Below are 19749 nucleotides of genomic sequence, written 5' to 3' on the forward strand. Positions count from 1 at the left end.
TTTTTTTGTGTGTCATTAACATCCTCGACGGAAGGTTTCATTTGTATGTAGTTTCTTAATATCATAAGGTATCAATCGTATCATATTCGTACAACACCGGCGCTAATCGTACAGACCAGACAGAAGAAAGAAGAACAGTAGTAGTAAAGGTAAAAGTAAAAGTAAAAAGAAGAAATCAAACAAGCCCAATTACGAAAAAGTATCCTTTAATCAATGCTTAACCGGAAAAATCATTACACCTCAGACCTAGTACCGTCTCGTAGTCCTCGTAGTCGCCGCATGGCTCCCTCTTCCATCAGTCCCTCTCATTCTCCTTGTCCCGGCAGCCTAACCACAAACTATTAGCATCCACCAGCCTATAAATACCTCCTAGGAAACTTTTCAACATACCTTCATTCCCGGGCGTCTAGTCAAGCTGCCCCTCAACTTCATCAGCGCACCGCTGATCTTATCACCGATACTTGGGCGACGTCTCTGCTGATGCACCGGGGCCGCAGTGCGGCCAGCACCGCCGCGGTGGGTGCGGCGGGTGGTGGTGGTTGTGGTAGTGGTGGTGGTGCCACGGGGTGCGGCGCGGCGGCCAGTGATGCGTGAGAAGAAGGAGGGCTTTGTGCGTGTGTTTGTCACGGGGACGGCGCGGCGGTGGGAGGTTCTCATTTTGGTTTGTTTGGGGGTGGTTGGTTTGGTTGGCTTGGTTGTGGTAGTGGGAGGTAGTGGTTGGCTGTGGTAGTGGTATGGTAGTAGTGGTATGGTAGTATGGTATACTGGATGGAGATATGTTTTGGGCGGTCAGAGGAAGGTCTTTTATAGAAGATCAATCCGTCAAGAGGGAGGAGGATTCACTCAATGCATCATGTCACTGGCTGTCGCATCAACTCAAAATCAAGTTCACACACCCCGTTCTCCGAGTTTCTAGAAGGACAACATGATAGGCGCAACATTTGTTTGGCGTCGTCATGCTAAGATGCGCGTCATGGAGAGCACAGAGAAGAACACTTTACCCATTAATTAAGCGAGAAAGAAAGAGGCCGTCATCGGCAGCCCCCCACCCCAGCAATCAGGCAAACAAATCAGCATGCATCCTTCCCTCTTCACTCTAATTCCCCGAATGACGGTGGTGGGGGGCTTGATGGGAATGCTGTGGATGTGGATGGATGGATGGATGGGAGTGGGTGGTGATGCTGGCTAAGCGGAAACTTGGCTTTTCTGTTTCGAGGGCTTTATTAGGCGAGTGATGTCACAGCGCTTGGCAAAGGCTATAATTAATTATTGGGAGCGAAAGCGGTAACAGCAAGGGCCATCACAGAGACAACAGTTTTGACCGATTGAGGCCCATGAGCTGCTGCGATGACAGAGATACGTTGAACTGGACATTTACATAAGTGGGAGTGGGATGACCCGTTGGTTATCTCGGAATTAACCATCTGTCACCAGTAAGATACCGTGCAGTAGCGGTGAGAAGAGACATCAAGCCGTGTCGCACCTGTAGATACGCAATAGATATGTACTTGTTGCGCAAGCTGTCAGTGCTTTGAGAGAGCGGTGAGAGGAGAGTGTGCGGTGACGGACCGCAGCTGGGTCTTTCGACTTTCTTGACGCGGGAACGAACCCCCTCTTGCCTCACGCAATTAACTATTCTCCGGGCCCTCAGACAACTGCGATTCAGAGCGCTGAATCATCAAAGAAGAAGGGACGCGGTCCATGTAGCTCCATAAAACCCGCTCCAGAGTAAATTAAAGTTCAGCCCTGCCAAGTGTCGGTCCGTCCATATGAAGAAGTCGTTATTGATGATCATTCCCGAGTTGTCCGCAGAGCGCTAGCACTACTACCACGATTCCCTAACCCTAGTCTCGAGTCATATCTCATGAACTTGAACTTGCCTTGAAACCAGCTGCCACCCACAATTGCAACCGGTGATATTATATCTTACGCGGTCAGTCCTCCTTTTACCTATATCTCTTGAACCCGGCCAGCCTACTTACATTCTAGTGTAGGTAATTTCGAGATGCACACCAACACATGTCACATCCCGCGTCCCTCCCTTGCCTCACGTATTGTCTTCTACTGCTGGTGCTGCGGCTGAATGTTTCTCCCCCACGGCTTAAATTTCCCCCGCAGTGCATACATATGCATGAATTAGGTTTCCCCACATCTGTACTCTAAAACGGAGCGCACCGTGTGAGGGAAATCACAGCCCTCTGACCTCTCCATCCATCCAAGAAGCAAACATACATTGTGTGTAGAGGTCGACCTTGTGGAAGCACACGCGATGTTGCACAAGAGTTGGTACCACAAGACAAGAAACCACAAGCTAGACTGCATGTTGCAGACGAGGCTGAAATATTACCATTTAAATTCGTTTCCGCACTGGACTTGGCGGGGGCAGAAATCGTGCATTTCCACCAGATCTGGGTGTCGGTTTAGGCCGGAATTAACGCCATGAAGGGAGTACCTAGAAGAGGTACTCGCGACAGACGTGAAGTACCCGAATATGCAGCTGCAAGTTTTTGGTGTATTTTTGACTTCTACTCCAATGGAAATTGCAGATTAGGACGTGCATTTTCGGGTACTTGTTACCTGCCGCGAGTACACAGGCACAAATGCACGTGCTGAGTTGAAGTGCCTCAAAGGGTGGTACAGCGCACCAATTGGTAGCTGGGCGAGTGCTCTTCTTGTCGACGTTACTTTTTCTGCGTCGATAATGGGACATAGGTACGGGGAGCTAAGGTACCTACTTAAACTAAGCAATGGATAGATCGTGGAGAGGATGAAGGAGAGACGTGCTAGCTAGCTAGAGAGCTCCTCGCGCAAGCTTCTTGCTCGAGTCTCGTGCTTTCAACACCAAAGACCATATCACCAAAGTCCAATTAGAGATATATAACACTCATTTACCATGCATCTCCGGTGGGCCTCTCTTCCCTTTTTCGCCGCCGTCGTCGTCCTGGCCGCCTCAGGAAACCAGACCGTGAAACGGATAGGCGCCGGTGATATTCCGTTCGATCAACAGACATACGACTTCTCCCCCGAGAACCGGTGTGCGCTGCTTTCCCACCAGAGTAAGTATGATACTTTGGACCCCATAACCCACAACACACACAAAATAAGGAGTTATGTTAAGATTTGAATTGCGAAAGGCACCGTGTTGAAGAATGATGATCACCATCTTTTGGTAATTGAGGGTGGGATGAGTAAATTCAAGTTTATCTGGAAAGCAGAGGTTGTTGAGGTGCTCGATTTAAGTATATATATCCTCACCCTTCTCACCTAATTAGTATTGATCCATTTCTCATCCATACCCCTTCTCCCTAGATCCATACACTTTTTCCATCGATCTCACGCAAGAATTCGACCCCTACACATGGACACCCTCCTTCCAGACCCGCAAACCACTCAAGGTCCCCGTCGTCAACCGCTTCGGCATGTGGGTCGATAGCAGCCAGGACGTGATCTACATCCAGGGCGGGCACTTCTATACGGCCTCAAAATGGAACGAGAGCAGCTACTCCCCCGAAAAAGCGGACATCCCGGACTGGTCATTGTGGCGGTTCGATGTCCGCAGCGGGAAGCGGGCGTGGGAAGACGTGACTGGCGATTATGGGTGGAAGGTCGAGAGAGCGCTGGCGGGTGCCGTAGTGTCAATACCGAAATATGACTTGAGCTTCTATGGTGGGTATGTATATGTTCCGGCAGCTGCTGAGCACGCGTGGCCTTGGGTTTGAGGGCTTATGGGCGGGTTGGTTATATTTAGTGGTATAACGAATTCCCGGACGTCGAGCGAGACACCGATGGGCTTGTCGAGACCGCAGGTGGGGATGTTGGTGTATGATCATACTACCTCGACCATGACTAACGAGACCTTCTTTGGTGACGAGGAGGGCTATGGGTATTGGAATGGACGAATGCTCCATTTACCAATTGGCTGCGGAAAAGGCTATCTCATATCGTTTGTTCCCGAGAGGGCTCGGGCAGGAACGTTTCTGTCCGACGATGGTAGTGTCGGTGAGAAGACAGGTGAGGCTGTGAGTTTCGAGCCCATATCCGCCCAATATACTGGGGGGTAGAGGCTAACGCCCAGGGTGATGTAGGTCGTGTTCAACTACGCCATGATTTATGATCTGGATAAAAAGATATGGTTTAATCAAAGCACGACGTTCTTTGATGGCGAAAAACCAATCGTTCGCACTCGATTCTGCGGCGCCGTAGTTTATGGTGAGGAAACAAATACGTGGGAGTATGTGCTGGGTCTCTACCCCCACCACCGGGTTTCGGGATTAACGATTCTATAGAGTTTGGATCCACGGCGGCATGTCAATGGACGGTGAATCGGGGGGTATTGACGAGATGTGGGTGTTGAGTCTACCTACATTTATGTAATTCTCCCTCGCTCCACAGGACCTTTGTTTGCGTGATATACGAGAATATCTGATGTTCTGATATTAACCCGCCTTTGAAGCTGGACCAAGGTGCCCATCCCATTCGGAAACTCTCATCTTCGAGGCCATACATGCCATGCAGTCGGGGAACAACTCCTCATCGTAGGAGGCTACCCACCGGGAGAGGTCGTTGACGAAGCTGCCCCATGCGATAACCAGCTCGTAAAAGTGTTCAACATGCGAAATCCCGGGGTAAGCATGTCCCCCACCCCAAAAAGACACCCACCGCTAACGCAGTAACGACTCCACAGTGGAAATCTCGATATGAACTCAACACCGTCTACAAAACGCCACAGCAGGTGATCGTCAACGCCGGGCTCAACCTCACCGGCAACCGCTCGCCGCGCAAGGGCTGGGCCGACAAAGGCTTTGGGGCGGCTTTCGACGCGTGTGTTTCAAATAGTAGTACTGTTGAAGTCGAGCCGGCTCTGGAAACAGGCGCTGTAGCGGCGATCGTGGTGAGCTCTGGGCTTGTGCTCTTGGCTGTTATCTTTGTCCTTTACAAATATACGAGGTGCTTTACTATAGTTTACACATATATTACGGCTTGCTTGAGTAGGCCCAAAGGCTCCAGGCCGGTGCCAGCTCCAGCTCCAGCTCCAGCTCCAGCTCCAGCGCCAGCTCCAGCTCCAGCTCCAGCTCCAGCTCCAGCTCCAGCGCCAGCTCCAGCTCCAGCTCCAGCTCCAGCGCCAGCTCCAGCTCCAGCGCCAGCTCCAGCTCCAGCTCCAGCTCCAGCTCCAGCGCCGGCTCCAGCGCCGGGGGTTGGAGGGAGTACTAGATACCCGGATGTGAGATAAATAGGTAAAAAAAAAAACTTGGACTAGTTCCTGTATGTAGCCTGAGCCTCCACTTGAGTAGCAAATGTTTTGGTCTGCTTTTGAAAAAGTAAAGTTTTATAAGTAGAGTCTCAATGCATGCGTAGAACAGCCGGCAGAAATGTTGAACGCCTGTACTGGCCTTGGAGTCTAGGGGATACGCAACGTCAGTATTCTGAGCGGTCTCCTCTGTCTGTGGTGGGAATGTCGTGTAGTGTCTGGTATCTGGAGCTTGTCATATCCGGGTACGGATTGAGGATATATAGGATAGAGAATTTTATTGTGTACTGCTAGCCATTTCTCGTACTCTCAATTAAAAATAAAAACAATCGTGTTGAAAAGTAGGACGAGATAGTTGAGTGATCTTGATCAAGAGTCTAACTCGCTATATCGTTACAGATTGGACAAGTGTCGACAGGACAAGGTATCGACATGATAGGTCTGGACAGTTCGCCTTTACGGGCTCGACATCATTTGAAAAGCCAAATAGCCAACAAATCGAACCTCGCAATCAGCGAGTGATCGCTCGTGATTCACACATACGAACGGAATCAAAGCTAACATCTATTAATCTAGAAGACTTTGGTAAAGCCAAAGAACAGTACAGACACAAAACAACATATATGTAATGGGGGTACATATAGCTACAAAAACCATAAGGGAGAGTCAGGAGGTTCGAACAGGTATATACTACACAAGAGTCATCAACTCAAACGACTTTTGTTTCTTTATATAATAGTCGCACACTCAAGTTAGTATGTACTTCTATCGATCGGGTTTGAGTTTGCGGTTGTGTGAGCGTTTCCCCTTCCGGCGATATGGGTATGCGGTGTTTTTCTTGCCATCTAGCTGTGGTCCGCCCCGTACGTCGGGATCAGCTAAGGAAATCGTTCCCCTATATCGATCGTAATATAATAACTAGGAGATCACTATTTTTTAGGTCTATTTAACAAATAATTCCAAGAGAAAAGCAAGGGATTAATGGAATAAAAAAAATCCTACTCGACCACTCAAATTAAACATCCAAGACCAGTACGTCGTACGTCAGATATATATCGAACAGATGAACAAAAAAAAGAAAGAAAATAGAGAAGTAGTTGGGGGATGGCCATGGAGCGGGGTATCATGGCCATAGTAGTATAAATTCATAGCCTTTGGGCTGCAGTGCACAATGTAATAAACAAAAAAATGAAGGTATGACTGGCGATCTTTACCGAGTGATTCCACATGATGAAAACATTCATGACAAATCACTCGACTTTGAGAATGCTTAGGCACGGGTCGCACGTGCACCGTGCGTTTTGGACACATGCGCCTGTATGTTGGATTCGGAAACAAGAAGCGGAAGAATGAAATAAAATACATCCACTAGCTAAACTTTGGAAAGAAATCAAAATGAACACATAGTGTACTCGACAACATGCCCCCAAAATTTGCTTATTTTTGTTTTTGAGTACACGATACCACCTTTAGCCAAGTAATGATAATCCGGGTAACGTGTAAAGTTTAAAACCAGCCAAGAGTAGTGGCTGCCGCAGATAGACTGTACATACATGATACCAACTCCTCAAATCCGAATCCCTCAATCTCTTTTAATTTTGCCTGAATCAAGTCCAACACGCGGGCATTTCCTCACCGCGAGCATAAGGAATATCGATGGATAAGAGCAGAGTGGATATAGTGCACTAGAGGTACTAGTTACTGATGAGTTGGGTGCGAATTAGGGAACGTAATTAACAAGGCCGGCTTTTATGATCACCTTGCACGTGATAGACACAATCTAATTCCCTCAGAGGCGCAGAATCGAGGCCACCCACAAAGATAGTAATATCTCCAACTAATCGACAAGATTGTGAGGCCAACAAGGCCTGGAACTTCAAGCCCACCAGGGGTATCATCGATATATACCTTAAGCAATTACGTACAGATTCAAGAACGCCACATGTATAGCAGATCTACATATTTCCAAAACTACATGCAGTGATATGAAAGTTTACGATGTTGTCCCAAGTTCAAATTGGTGCGAAGAACCCAAAGTAGAGCGAGGAATATACAATGTGAGGAGCACAAAAGGCATGCAGGGTATTAATAACTCCGGTTTAGGATTAAAGCTATTTTTCTTCATGGATTGGCACTCGCTAAAAAGTCGCATAGGTCACATCCACAATCTATCACTCGGTTATGTCATTATCTACATCGTTTTTTGAAACAGGATATGGCCCGTCTAGCACGCGGATTTCCCGGATTTCTCCCCAGAGGCGTTCCCTATTAAATTTACTGGATATATGGCAGTCAATAAGGCTAAATCCAACGAATAGCGCGACCCAGATATGTACCCTCATAATGAATATTTATTAATTCATAATCATATGACTATTGAATCTAGATCTAAAGCACAAATGCAAGCAAGGTATGTCAACCTTGACCCCACGCCAATAATTTGTTATCATTGAGATCCCAGTGAGTTACTGTGGCCCTTTTTTCTCCTAACCTTGTAAGTAATATGTAATATGCAGCTCTTTCAAGTCAATAAGACACTGATGTTCAGTTAGTCTAGGAAAAAAAGGCCTGCTTGCAACACAATGATTGGTACTAAGCCCTGTAGATTTCCGAGTTCTCCGGTGCTCCTGCCCACGTCACGATGTGACCACTCCAACAATACGAACCGGATCTCTAACAGGTAAAACTACCGTCAACAATCTCGATGCCGGTCTTACTAATCATGTTTTCAGTATTTGAGTCCGCGGCTGCTTCTTAATCTGATTCATGTGGCTACGTATTAGACGCACTGTAAGAGCGACTGTAAGCGTTGTGCGGGACGTTACTTGATGGTTTGGAATGATAACGCCTGCTTTGCTTTATGACATACCTAGGATTAAACGTTATTTGGGCTCAATTAGATGAGTAATGTTATTATGCATGTGTCCCCATCTCAACATACCTGCCGCGGAAGTTCCTATCTGATGTATGTATGTCTCAAGCACGCTGAGCAATTCACTTGCACACATTCTCTAGGTAAGGGACTAGTAGTAACGTACTTGTAGGTCTTCACTGATATGCGAATCCCGACGATCCACTCCGTGTAGTGCCAGGTGGAGAGAAAATACTTAGCTCGATCCTTTCCCTATCACAGATATTTTTTTACAGAAGCTTCGAATGCTATGCATATATCCGATTCTCCAACCACGGTAGAGCTTACTAAGACCGATTCTAGCCTTGCCTTGCAATGTCTGTAAGGCAAACAGAACTAATCAAGGCATGATAGATTCGGGTTATGACCAGGCTGAAGAGGAGTGGAAAGCATAAACCACTCGCCGCACCACGATTCCCATGGCTCAGGACTCGCACACGGTATCTGCCAACCACCTCCACTTTCCCATCCCACTACCCAATAATCCAAAGGACTACCCCAGATCTCCATACAGCATTAGTCGAATCTGTAGTTGCAATTATTGCCTGTTCCGATCGTTCATGGATTAGAATGGCATTTACCAGTTATTGTTCGGCCGTAAGTGCATCGGTTTCCCCCACCTATGCATTGGTACTTAATTCTAGAGTAAGAACGCTCCATCTTTGGTATTCAAGTACTCTAGAGCACCTACACCCGCATACGCCAAGGTGCATGTGCATATATCTATAAGTAAATCCTACACTTTCCAAAACATCAGGACTGTCTGTTTGTGCCCTGAAGAACGATCATTAGGACTACGCTAGACGTGAATAGTGGGTGACACGGGGCGTTCAGGTCTCCAAATTTCATAATAGCCAAGTTAGAGGAATATCGCCATAGAGCTGCGCCTGCGCTTGACTACTCGAATAGGCTTCTCCAGACGAGTTGGGCGGGAAAGGCCTCGCCGCGACACCGGAACGAACGAACAGGGGTGGCACCGGGGTAACGCGGCTCCCGTGTCTGGTAGTGGGGCGGCATCTACTAGGAAGTTGGAAACAAATTAACAACTAATCGATAGCCGACCAACACACACCACTCCACAACGCACACCGCATTGTCAAAGCGTAAATGATGTGTATCGTGCCTCCTATGGAGAAGCACATACATACTTTTTCTTACAGCAGAGTAATCTTCATAAGGCTGGCGCACTCAGAGTTCTAGAAGGTTCGTTTGGGATAACCTTGGGCCAGGTTGTAACAGAGTTTTGTGAGCTCATTGGTGGCGTAAAGTTAGAACCCGTAAAACACTGGAGTAGCTAAGCCATTGCAAGACAAAAGTCCTATGTAACTTACCTGGATTAGTGTCGGTGGATGGATCATAGAAAATACATATAATTTCTTTTTCGATCCGGAATCACCGAGGGTTTAACCAAATTATTGTCGGTCACCAGGACAGACAACAAGCGCAAGACACCATTTAGTTATTCATAAAGGGCCGCTTAGAGCGTCTCAGCCTAACATGACACACTTGGTAAGCATCTCACCCCAGCTTGGGTCAGAACGCGACAGCCGCCTGCATAATAGCTGATAGCTAGTTATCTGTTACCCAGTACGCCCATTTTACTTCTGACTGATCTGTGCCATATGTGCATCAAGACACAGCTCAATACCTATCATGGTCCGCAGATTCGTGTCGCCTTGTTCCTGTGGCATGTTGGTTCTCGACCAACACTTCATGTTTGTACATGGACGATACGAGCCATGGGCTGTAAGTAGGTGGGTGCATCCATTCCCGGATGATTCCATTCTTCGTGGTTGCACGTTGCAGACTTTAGAAATCATAGACATATGGTAGTAAGGATTAGCTATCTAGACGGATCGTCTATTAATTGTCCAGGCATTTGATGTGCTCCCAGCTCCATTTTGGGGAACCGGGGTATCTCGAACTCCCTGTCCAACTGATAGATCGCGGGATTGTAATTTGCTCCGGAGAAGATTGCATATCATAGACAGAATTATTACTAAAATGTCTTGGCCAAGGTATGTATCGTCCTGCTTCGCTTCTGGCGTATGTCGGCTCTGCAGCAGCAAACCTCGCTTATTATTAGGGTCTCGGTCAATCCATTATTGTGGGGTGGCTGTGGAGCAAGAACAGCCCGATATTTTGGATAAGGTATTTTTGCAGCCTTTTCATTCGTATGAAGCCTTCAATGCCATGATTACAGCAAACCCCGTTTGAAATTCAGCAGGAATTTGACATATTCAAGAACCCACCCACAACAACGGTCATTCTGAAACACTGTTGAGGGTTGCCGACCCAAAGAAGAAAAGAAAAAAGGTGTGGATGGCCCGTGACCAATCCATACTTTAAACTCATTCTGCTCTGAGAGTGGTGTTGCCCATAGACGCCGTGCCGCCGGATAAAGGGATTTTGAAGGGAGTTGCCGGTAAATGACCAATGCAAGTGAGCCAGTAACATTCCACATAACCTTGTGTATAGATCCGGTAAAGGGCTCAGTCGCTTATATTATGTTACTAGAACACCAAAATCAAACTCTTCAACTCTATATTTACTCTCGTTAGGTATTATTTTCCCCCATGTCCGGAATTGAGGATAGCTAATCATGTGTGGCCTTTAATAATTAGGCTACATGGTAGGGCGCCAATCGTGCAACCAAGGCCCAATTGAGAGCGGAACTTCAACTTTCACGAGCCCTGTATCTTGAATTCGTAGTTGGATCGTCGTCGACTTTGTCCCTGTTTATCTTCACGGAAAATCGGCAGTTGTGGGGCCAAGCAAACCAAAAATAAGAGCTTCCCCCACCTTTCCCCCTTTTCTAGGGCCAGAGATGGGGAAGACTCTGAGGATCAACCTCGCCTAGAGAAGAGGAGTCTAAGCACTCTAACCACGGTCATTCATGGTACTCTCAACGGTTTTTCTACCCGGTAACAGTCAAGGAGAAGTCGAACCGAGCTTTGTGATTACCTATCTATCTTTTTTTAAAGCAGGTATCTGATAGGCTTGATTTATTCGAGTACGCGCATATTCCACTTACTTGATGGAGTGGAGTCAGTGCTCTCGAATACTCAGCTGCCATATCGCAGAGAAAGAGCCTGATGGGTCCAGATGAAAGCGGCCAGATCCCGGTCAGCTTTGCCACCGTTTTGATTGGCCTACAGCTACAGCCCATTTTGATGGAGACATTCCGCCTGTCTTTTGCTGAATACACGTAGGTGTACGTATGTAGTAGGGAGGTGGAGAAGAGCAGGAGGTTAGTTCACGATATGTTTGATACCAAAAGACCTAACTGCCAAAGGCTAGGACAAGCGAAAGCGAGTTTTCTCGTGAGTTAATTTAGTTTCCTTAGACCTAGTCAAGCCACGTGTGGAGCCGCTTAGAATTGACGTAGTAGGTAGTTAGTATAGGGCTAAAACACGACGAAACTGCACCTATCAACCACGTGGTACTGGCGATGGGCTTACCTGTTAGAGCACCCGTTGGCTCTTGCGTCTTATTTGTTCCGGTCGGTAAGTTAAAGGAAATTGGAGTTGTGTGTGCGGTGGAGGATGAGGAGGGAGGGATGGTGGGTGTATGGATGTATGGGTGGGCCATGTTCCGTTACCGGTGCATTAGTGCTCGCGCTTTAAGCGCACACTGCTGCTACCACGACAGGCGCGTGAGGTGGTGTTGTGGATTGGAATGTTTTATATCTGACAGTTCAAGCTCGAGGTAAAGCAAATTGCTATCAAATCTTAGATATTCACGTGCAGAGATACTCTAAGTGGGCAGAGAAGTATGTAGGTACCTACATGAGGAGCTACTTTTAGATCTTGGCAGAGGTGAAGTACGGGGTACATGCTTACACGATCGGTCAGGGAAAGATGCATTGATTACGCGGATAAGAACTTGCGCTAATGTAAGCACGACTTACACTACTCTGGGTCTTGAAATAAGCGGCGGAAGTAAAGGAAGGTGCAATTACATTACGCGCATGGTGCAGGGATGTAAATCTACATGTAGGTACTCTAAAGTACTAGGGTGTAGCGAAAAGTGATCAGAATCTGATAAGACAAATACACGTATTCACCGCAGCATTCACTTATCAGATCACTTACCCTCAACACCCGGTACATGTAGAGTCTACTCTACTCTACTCCCCTGCCCCTGACCAAAGCTACACTATTCTCGATATCAGTTAAACTTCAATAGCACCCACCGTAGCTTGTGGTGTTAGTAATACGTATATACAGTTTCTATCATCAGGGTATGATATCGATTGGCATAATCTTGATTTTCTGGGGAATGTAGATTATAGATTTTGACTGTTACATGCATGCATATATGTACATGTAGGTAGTATTCAAATGGCCATTATTTTCTGGTCATGATCAAAGTGAGTCAAAAGAGTCCAGTTGGATATGTCAGTAATCTCGCCGTCAAGGAGAGTTCTTGCACGGTACGGAAAAGACCCCTGGTTCCTGGGCATATTGTACTTTAAATTAACAAGATGGTTGTAAGGGTACTGTAGTGCCGTTCCATTAATGATCCATCCACGCTAGACAGTGTCGGTATATAAGAATTTATAGAAGCTATTGCTTGCACTTCGCAAGATCGTGCACTAAACCATTCGTAACTCAGCAGACGCAGTATTGGCGGGCAAATTCAGCCGGATACCTTCTCGTATCAGTAATCTTAATCATGTCATCTGCAAATTCCTCTCTGCTTTTGGGTGAACCCCGAAAGATCTGCCGGGTTCCTGTCGGGTGAATAAACGCGTGATTCCTGAGATTGAGTACCTACTATGGGAGCTGACCCTTTTCGAGTTCTCAAGTCAGTGGTAGTTAAGGCTGAGCGCCCCAGGTAACCTTGGGTAAGACATTTCCTTGCAGAGCGATCTTTTCTTTGGGAAATTGGTAAAGATATATTCTGCGCCGTGTGTATGTAAAGTAGTAAAATTCCCCAGAAACAAAAGGGCGGGGAAAAAAAGGCGGAAACCAGAGGCAAGTAAACATCCAAGTGAGTATTTGGTGACTGCAAAAAACACCATTGGTGTATCATGTAGTGTAGCCACTGTACTTGAAGAATTTTGTAATTTGTTGCCCGCTGGGGTCGATAATTGGTACGTGCATCCAAACTCAGGGTGGAGTAATACCTAATACTTCCTATCAGATCTTAGAGACGCTGACTGCGTGTGACGTCTTTTTGCCGCACGCTGCGTTATCACAAATTCATCGTATCTCGCGCCGCAAGACAACAGTAGTAGGTCGGATAACATACGCCAGTATGGTGTGGTGACGCGCGGGGTAAGTACCTTGTAACCTTTTTTGCTTTCTTCCACTCTTTCCCCTTGAGGATCCAGGAGGATTTGAATACGTGCAAAGAAGAGATAGGAAGGTCTCTCATATTCTCCGCCGGCTCGAACCTGGTGAGACGCTAGCTCTACTGGCTTCATATGGCAGCTGAGCGAGATAATTGTTCGATTTTTATTAGGGGAGGGTGGAGATTTGTGGTGTACCGACCCCCGAAGGTATGTTTGCAGTGGGGTGTCGCGCATGCTCCGGTAGATCAGGACGCTTGTGCGCATAAACTTGCTTCAGGAATAGGTTCGGCCTTTTTTCTTCTTTTTTCTTCTTTTTTTTTCGCCTTGCGGATCGGATCTTTTCGCTTGGTCGCTTCGTGATTTTCGAAAAACTTCTGGGAAAGAAAACGGTTTATCGAAATGTAGAGGGATTTTGCATTTTCAGCTGAAGTCTCACTCTCTCTGTGTCGTTTAGTGCCTGTTTGTGACCCCTTTATCTGCTTTCCCCCATTGAGAGAAGCTCCTCCGTCAAGGGTTTCCCGCACGAATCGGATGGGGCGGGAAAACTTTCACACGAGCGAGCGACCCGCTCGTTGCCTGAAGAATTTCTAACGCAGACAGGCCTTCGTATCTACAAGGTCAAAAGAGCACAGGTATGCGAGCCAAAAACTGACACTAGCGAGGGCGGTCCAGGAATGCACTCGTAGAGTAGAGTAGGTAGTGTAAAGTACAGTACATATACCTACAGTTCCAGGACCTCCAATGGCCGGGAAAATACTGAAGGGATAACAAAGGTTTCGCGGGTACGTGGGAGTACAACCATTAGGAGAACTGAATAGTACTACTTGCCTCGGGGTATTTCTTTCCTCACTCTCCATAATATTTTACACATCCTCGTTCCCTGTTTGAGGGAAAAGGATACACAGAAAAGAAAAGAAAAATCCGATTATCGTATAACGTTATACTCGAGCGTTCATTAAATGGTCGGATATCGTTGCAACCAAATCCCTACTAAGAATTCCGACCATTTAATAAACGCATGAGTATATATATATAATTATGTAGAGTCCATGTACGGTACATCATCTAGGCACTCTAGAGTGCCATGACGAACCAACAATATTCCTCAACACTGACTACCAAATAACTATCACGTATGTAGACCCAGCCCTTTTTGGAAACGTCAGGAGTTTACTCTACCTTTCGAGTACTCCGGGCTAATGTACATGTATGTACATCATGATCTTACAAGTATGTAGGTACAGTTCAGTACTGGCCAGGCCAGGCCAGCCACGGACATGACGAGTGCCGATAATTTGTAGGAAGATCAAGGTGCAAGAACACTTGTATGGCGAAGGAGATCCGATCTAAGTTGGTGTTCTCAGCTCATGTGTGAAGGTTGTTTCGTATTTCCCCGTTGTACATATTTAAATTCAATCGCTCAGAAGGGGAAAATATATATATGAAATGGGAACAACCTTCCGGACCCATAAGCGCCTACCCAATGTAACGGTATGAGTCCAGAGTGGCGTCCGTCCATTTGCTGCTGATTCTCGTTCGCCTCCTCGGTAATTAATTCACCTAGAACCAGAGGTTGTGCATGAGGTATGATAGCTTCGTGATTTACCTGACCTCGTGAGGTGAAGAGTCCTAACATTGGTTTGGGGGGGGGGGGATTCATTTTTTCCTTTTCATTTCGTTTGAAAACACACGCTCTTACCGTTATTCAAACGCCGAAAATAGAGCAAGGGTTTCAAACGTAGAATTAGATCATAAGAACACTGCCCTGCGGCAGCGCAACATCGCGTCGTTGATTGAGAGGCGGCTTCTTGTAGGTCAGCGGTACCTTCCTCATAATTTATCATCGGGCTGACGCGGCATTGGTTGGTTTCCCCAGTGCATGAGGGGTGCGTGTGGGGTGGGTAGCCAAAACCGAAGACAGCAGGCGACAGACAGTAAGGCAGCAGCCGACTCGCTGCCGCGGCGAGAACAGCGGCATGGGAGAAGAAGGAGAGGAGGAGGGGGAATGATGGGTATCTCGCGACCGGCGTCACTGGGCAACCAGGCCAGAAGGTGCACCAGCAGCAGCACTGCTACCACCACCACCACCAACAGCAGCAGTAGTAGCACGGATAGCGATTCGGAAATAATATCGTACGCAGTAGGGTACATATTCTGAGGGGCGAGAGACGAGGGTGGGGGAGGGGGGACATCATTTTGTGCAGGTATATCTTGATCGAGACACGTATTTCAAATTAAATTAGATTTCAATCTCGTTTTCTTTTATTCCTAAAGCGAAAAAGATGAACAAGCAACCTGAAGCATTTGCTGGCGCGGGAGGAAGCTTGAGGAATAAGCACATCATCATCAATCAATCAGTCAGTACGCAGTGAGTGAGGTTCCGGTTCCAGGAACGGGAGGAAGTTTGCGTATGTACCACATTTGGCGCGAAGGACGCACGGATTTGGACAATCAGTCCGCAGCCGCGTTTGGCGCAAATAAATGTGCGCATCGAAGCGGGTCAATGTGAATGTCACACGCCAGTAGAGGAGAATCCTTGCGCCGCGCTGCGCAGGTTTTGTATCCTTGCAAGCCCAATCCTGATATGCCACCCGCTGACTCTGTCTGGCCCTTCAACAGGAGCCAGTTATCCACCCCTGCAACAGCGCCAGACACACTTAACTCCACGCGCTGCACAATCGCCCGGGGCGCTCATTCCATCACATCCCATCACTCCCGCCAGCTCTTTCTGCAGAACGCTTTTTTGCTTGTTAGTGGGTGCCGTTCCCTTGCTCGTTAGCTCTTTGTACACTTCCGTCGTTCCCTCAGTAGCACCGGTACCGCACCAGCGTTTACACCGCTTCTTCTTCCTACCTACCTACTACTCCCTTTTGCCCTTCCCTCACCCTCACCTCACACTCCAACTAACACCACCTCCACCACCACCCTTTTTTCCCACCACACCCCCCCCCCCCCCCCTCCTTCTTCCACAATCATCGATTCACTGCGTTTCTGCCCCAGAATCAATCAATCTGTCAATCTCAAACGTTCACTGCATCCAACACTCGGTCAGGCTCCCAGCAAATCAATCTATTAGTTAATCAACCCACTAAAAACTGGCCCTTCCCCCAACTACCACCCTGACATTTTTGGTTCTATCCGCTTCCCCTCCACTTTTCTCCGCTTGCTACTGCAGGTTCTTCACGATCACTGCTCACCTTCACTCATCACATTGATTCCTGCATTCAATAATTTTGGGCCCGTTGCGCGTCTTGGGGCCTACGCTGCTAGTGCCGACTTCCCGATAGGCTTATAGGTCTATTTGCGATTGCTATTGCACGATAATTACTGGTTTCTATTTCAGTCGCGTCTTTTTCTCAACACCAATTTTTGCTCGTCACTCGTCACTTTAACCTCACATTTAGCTCGTTGCTATAGCACCTACTACAACCGCGACCGCGACATTGTTTTCTTCGCCATGGTAGATATGCGGAATGATGGGGGCCAGGCCAACCCGTTGCCTACTGACGATAATGACGATTCGAGATCGCAAAGATTTACTGCCGTTAACAATGGAGGCGGGAATGGGAATGGAAGTCTGACTGTTGTGAGTCACCGACCTCAACTGCCACCGATAGTTCCACAGCCCCAGCCCGTTCGAGATGGTGTGAGCAATAGTTCGGCTTCAACGGTCAACTCGGCCGAAGAGCAGTGGCGGCAAGGCGTTCGTTCTGGATCCGTGGAGATGTCGGGAACCTCGCAAAAGCGAAAGAGATCACCGGAAATCTCGAGTCAACAGAAGCGGGCGATTACCCCTACTACACAAGTTACACATCATCATTTAGCTGCACACGAAGCAGCAATGGCAGAAGAAAACTCGGGTAATGCGCACCATACCAACCACCACCGAAACCAATCCAGTCTGGGCCCCGACGATCACACTGGTAATTACAGCGTGGATGAGGAAATGAAGGGTAATGATGATGGTCGTACAAGAGCTGGCACTCAAGATGGATCTCCACCACCTGGGACTGCACATGGAGATCCCAAGAAACGGAAGAGAGTGTTTAGCAATCGAACAAAAACTGGTTGTATCACCTGTAGACGAAGGAAGAAGAAATGCGATGAAGGAAAACCAGAATGTTCGTTCAGAATTCTCCTATTAGTTTTTCCGGGGCGCGCAACATCTTAGTGTTGATGTTTTGCTTCGGCCTCCCCACTCCCCAAACCTACTCCCATAAATACCCTAACAAAATACACAGAGCTGCATCACGTTTCATATCTTTTAAAAACTTAACTTATACTATGTGTTGTGGGACTGACAGCAGCGATCATAGGCAGCAATTGCAAGCGTGGTGGCTTTGTGTGTGAAGGTTATTCTGGAAAGATTAACTGGCAGAAGCCCCCGGGAAAGAGTGGAAACCCGGGGACAACGCCTATCAGCATTCAATCAAAGACCGAACAGCCCGAATCAACATCAGCTTCACCAACTCCCATTCATATCTCAAGTGTGGTTCCAAAACAGCTTCAACACCGGCCAGAAGAAGTTCGAAGAACTTACCCCTCAGTTGCCACAATTGTGATTGATGAAGCTAAGCCCGACGACTCAATCTCGTCTATAAGACAGCAGCATGTTGGTTCTTATTCAAACGAGCAGCAGACAGCAGCAGCTAGTCATCAGTCATATGCGCCTGCATCACAGCAACAGCAGCAGCAGCAACAACAACAACAGCAGCAGCAACAACAGCAGCAACAACAGCAGCAACAACAGCAGCAACAACAACAACAGCAGCAGCAACAACCTTCATCTATGACACCTACCCAAGTTACGAATCACAACACTTCTATACCGATGGCAGCGATATCTGCTGCTAGCGGTTCTACACTTCCACGTCAACGTTCTGAAAAAGAAAAGATGCTGAGTTCAGAACTATATCAAGCTAATGCACCTGAGCTTATCGAGGAACGTGAAAGATGCAAAGGTGCTTGTATTAGATTCAATAATGCAAGTGATCCGAATGTTGGTGTTTCAAAGGTCGAGACGGGAAGACTATTACTTGAAGTACTCCGACCAGGAGAGAAATGGGCAGTGATGATGCAAAACACCCAGGGGGCGCCTCCAAAATATGTCAACGAAAAAGGTGCCCCGTGCGATATAGTCGATGTGAAGATTGACGCACCATTTACCTGTAGCTATGGGTACAATATCCGACTAGGGAAAGATGTACACATTGAATTTGGTTGTACAATTTTGGATAGCTGTCTCGTAAGTTCACCACAATATCTTTTGACGAGCTTTGGACGAGCTTTTAATTGACGACCTATTCTTTATCAGGTCACAATAAAGGCGCGGACTATAATATCACCTAATGTCAGTATCTTTTCAGCCACGCATCCTATAGACCCCAGAAAGCGCAATGGAGCCCAGGGGCCGGAGGTGGCAAATCCAGTTATGATTGAAGAAGATTGTTGGATAGGGGGAAATACTATTGTATTGTGAGTATCTTGGTATATAACTTTATTTGAACCTATCCTAATCTATGTTATTAGAAGCGGGATCACTATTGGAAAAGGATCTGTTGTTGGCGCTGGTAGCGTTGTAACCAAGGTAAGCTTTATATGCTTTATATGCTTGTCGTCAATAACTTATTAATCAAATTTCGATTTCGCAGGATGTTCCACCATTCACAATAGTCGCAGGGAACCCTGCCAGAGTTGTCCGTGGAATCTACCAGAACGGTATAGACATGTGAGGGTTCTAGCACCGGCCCTGGTGAGAGGTTCCCGTGTGCAAGTATAGTTCAGCGACAAGGAGAAATAGTATTGGAACTCAGTAAAAGACTTGATCATGAGCGAGATCGAATCTTTACCTGAAGCAACTCACTGCTGTCTTTTTCTCAATAGCGGGTATCTCAGTCTTGGCCCCAGAGCAACGGGCTGATGGAATCCCGATAAAAGACGAACATTATGAACTGCATCGGTGAACCATGATTGGATAGCAATATAAACGAAAAACAACGGAGTTTTGCAGGGGTTTGGATTATTTTCTTTTACTTCTTTTGCCCAGTATCTTCCCCTAAGATTTCATCGTTTTCACTTGCTTAATACGTTGGTCGATCTCATCTTTATTTTATTTATTTCTGTTCCCTTTAACTTGCGTTTCTGTATTTTTTCTTTTTGGGTGGATTTTTAATTCAAGCTCTTCCCTTGTAGTCAGAATGCGGGATTGGTAGGAGCGGGCAAGGACATATTTTCCCCAACTACACCTATCCAATACGCTAGTTTCTCCATTCTTCTCCTTTTTCGTGGGGG

At 47.0% G+C, this 19749-nt stretch overlaps 6 protein-coding genes across 6 annotated transcripts; 5 read left to right on the forward strand and 1 right to left on the reverse strand.

Moving 5' to 3' along the window:
- Positions 1-246: 246 nt before the first annotated feature.
- Positions 247-657, reverse strand: H6S33_009146 (uncharacterized protein; the record flags this gene model as incomplete). Its single annotated transcript, XM_044840510.1, has 2 exons — positions 247-327; positions 391-657. The coding sequence occupies 2 exons, from the start codon at positions 655-657 to the stop codon at positions 247-249; spliced, it is 348 nt and encodes a 115-aa protein (XP_044697961.1).
- Positions 658-2893: 2236 nt separating this feature from the next.
- On the forward strand, positions 2894-4988 carry H6S33_009147 (uncharacterized protein; the record flags this gene model as incomplete). Its single annotated transcript, XM_044840511.1, has 9 exons — positions 2894-3056; positions 3135-3239; positions 3310-3670; positions 3749-4019; positions 4086-4231; positions 4287-4343; positions 4454-4625; positions 4685-4891; positions 4962-4988. 9 exons carry the CDS (start codon positions 2894-2896, stop codon positions 4986-4988), a joined length of 1509 nt encoding a protein of 502 aa, XP_044697962.1.
- Positions 4989-8409: 3421 nt separating this feature from the next.
- H6S33_009148 (uncharacterized protein) lies at positions 8410-9453 on the forward strand (the record flags this gene model as incomplete). The annotated part of the gene is made up of 6 exons (XM_044840512.1): positions 8410-8436; positions 8514-8756; positions 8810-8924; positions 9014-9140; positions 9217-9362; positions 9428-9453. 6 exons carry the CDS (start codon positions 8410-8412, stop codon positions 9451-9453), a joined length of 684 nt encoding a protein of 227 aa, XP_044697963.1.
- Positions 9454-9812: 359 nt separating this feature from the next.
- On the forward strand, positions 9813-10443 carry H6S33_009149 (uncharacterized protein; the record flags this gene model as incomplete). The annotated part of the gene is made up of 4 exons (XM_044840513.1): positions 9813-9905; positions 10147-10177; positions 10246-10310; positions 10405-10443. The coding sequence occupies 4 exons, from the start codon at positions 9813-9815 to the stop codon at positions 10441-10443; spliced, it is 228 nt and encodes a 75-aa protein (XP_044697964.1).
- A 3147-nt stretch (positions 10444-13590) lies between these two features.
- On the forward strand, positions 13591-15561 carry H6S33_009150 (uncharacterized protein; the record flags this gene model as incomplete). The annotated part of the gene is made up of 8 exons (XM_044840514.1): positions 13591-13741; positions 13913-13917; positions 14059-14090; positions 14760-14783; positions 14836-14843; positions 15207-15272; positions 15335-15344; positions 15402-15561. The coding sequence occupies 8 exons, from the start codon at positions 13591-13593 to the stop codon at positions 15559-15561; spliced, it is 456 nt and encodes a 151-aa protein (XP_044697965.1).
- A 1354-nt stretch (positions 15562-16915) lies between these two features.
- On the forward strand, positions 16916-19190 carry H6S33_009151 (uncharacterized protein; the record flags this gene model as incomplete). The annotated part of the gene is made up of 5 exons (XM_044840515.1): positions 16916-17579; positions 17775-18703; positions 18773-18933; positions 18988-19045; positions 19110-19190. The coding sequence occupies 5 exons, from the start codon at positions 16916-16918 to the stop codon at positions 19188-19190; spliced, it is 1893 nt and encodes a 630-aa protein (XP_044697966.1).
- Positions 19191-19749: the final 559 nt, after the last annotated feature.

This window comes from Morchella sextelata, assembly GCF_020137385.1.
Source record: "Morchella sextelata strain SCLS chromosome Unknown scls_3, whole genome shotgun sequence".
NCBI lineage: Eukaryota > Fungi > Ascomycota > Pezizomycetes > Pezizales > Morchellaceae > Morchella > Morchella sextelata.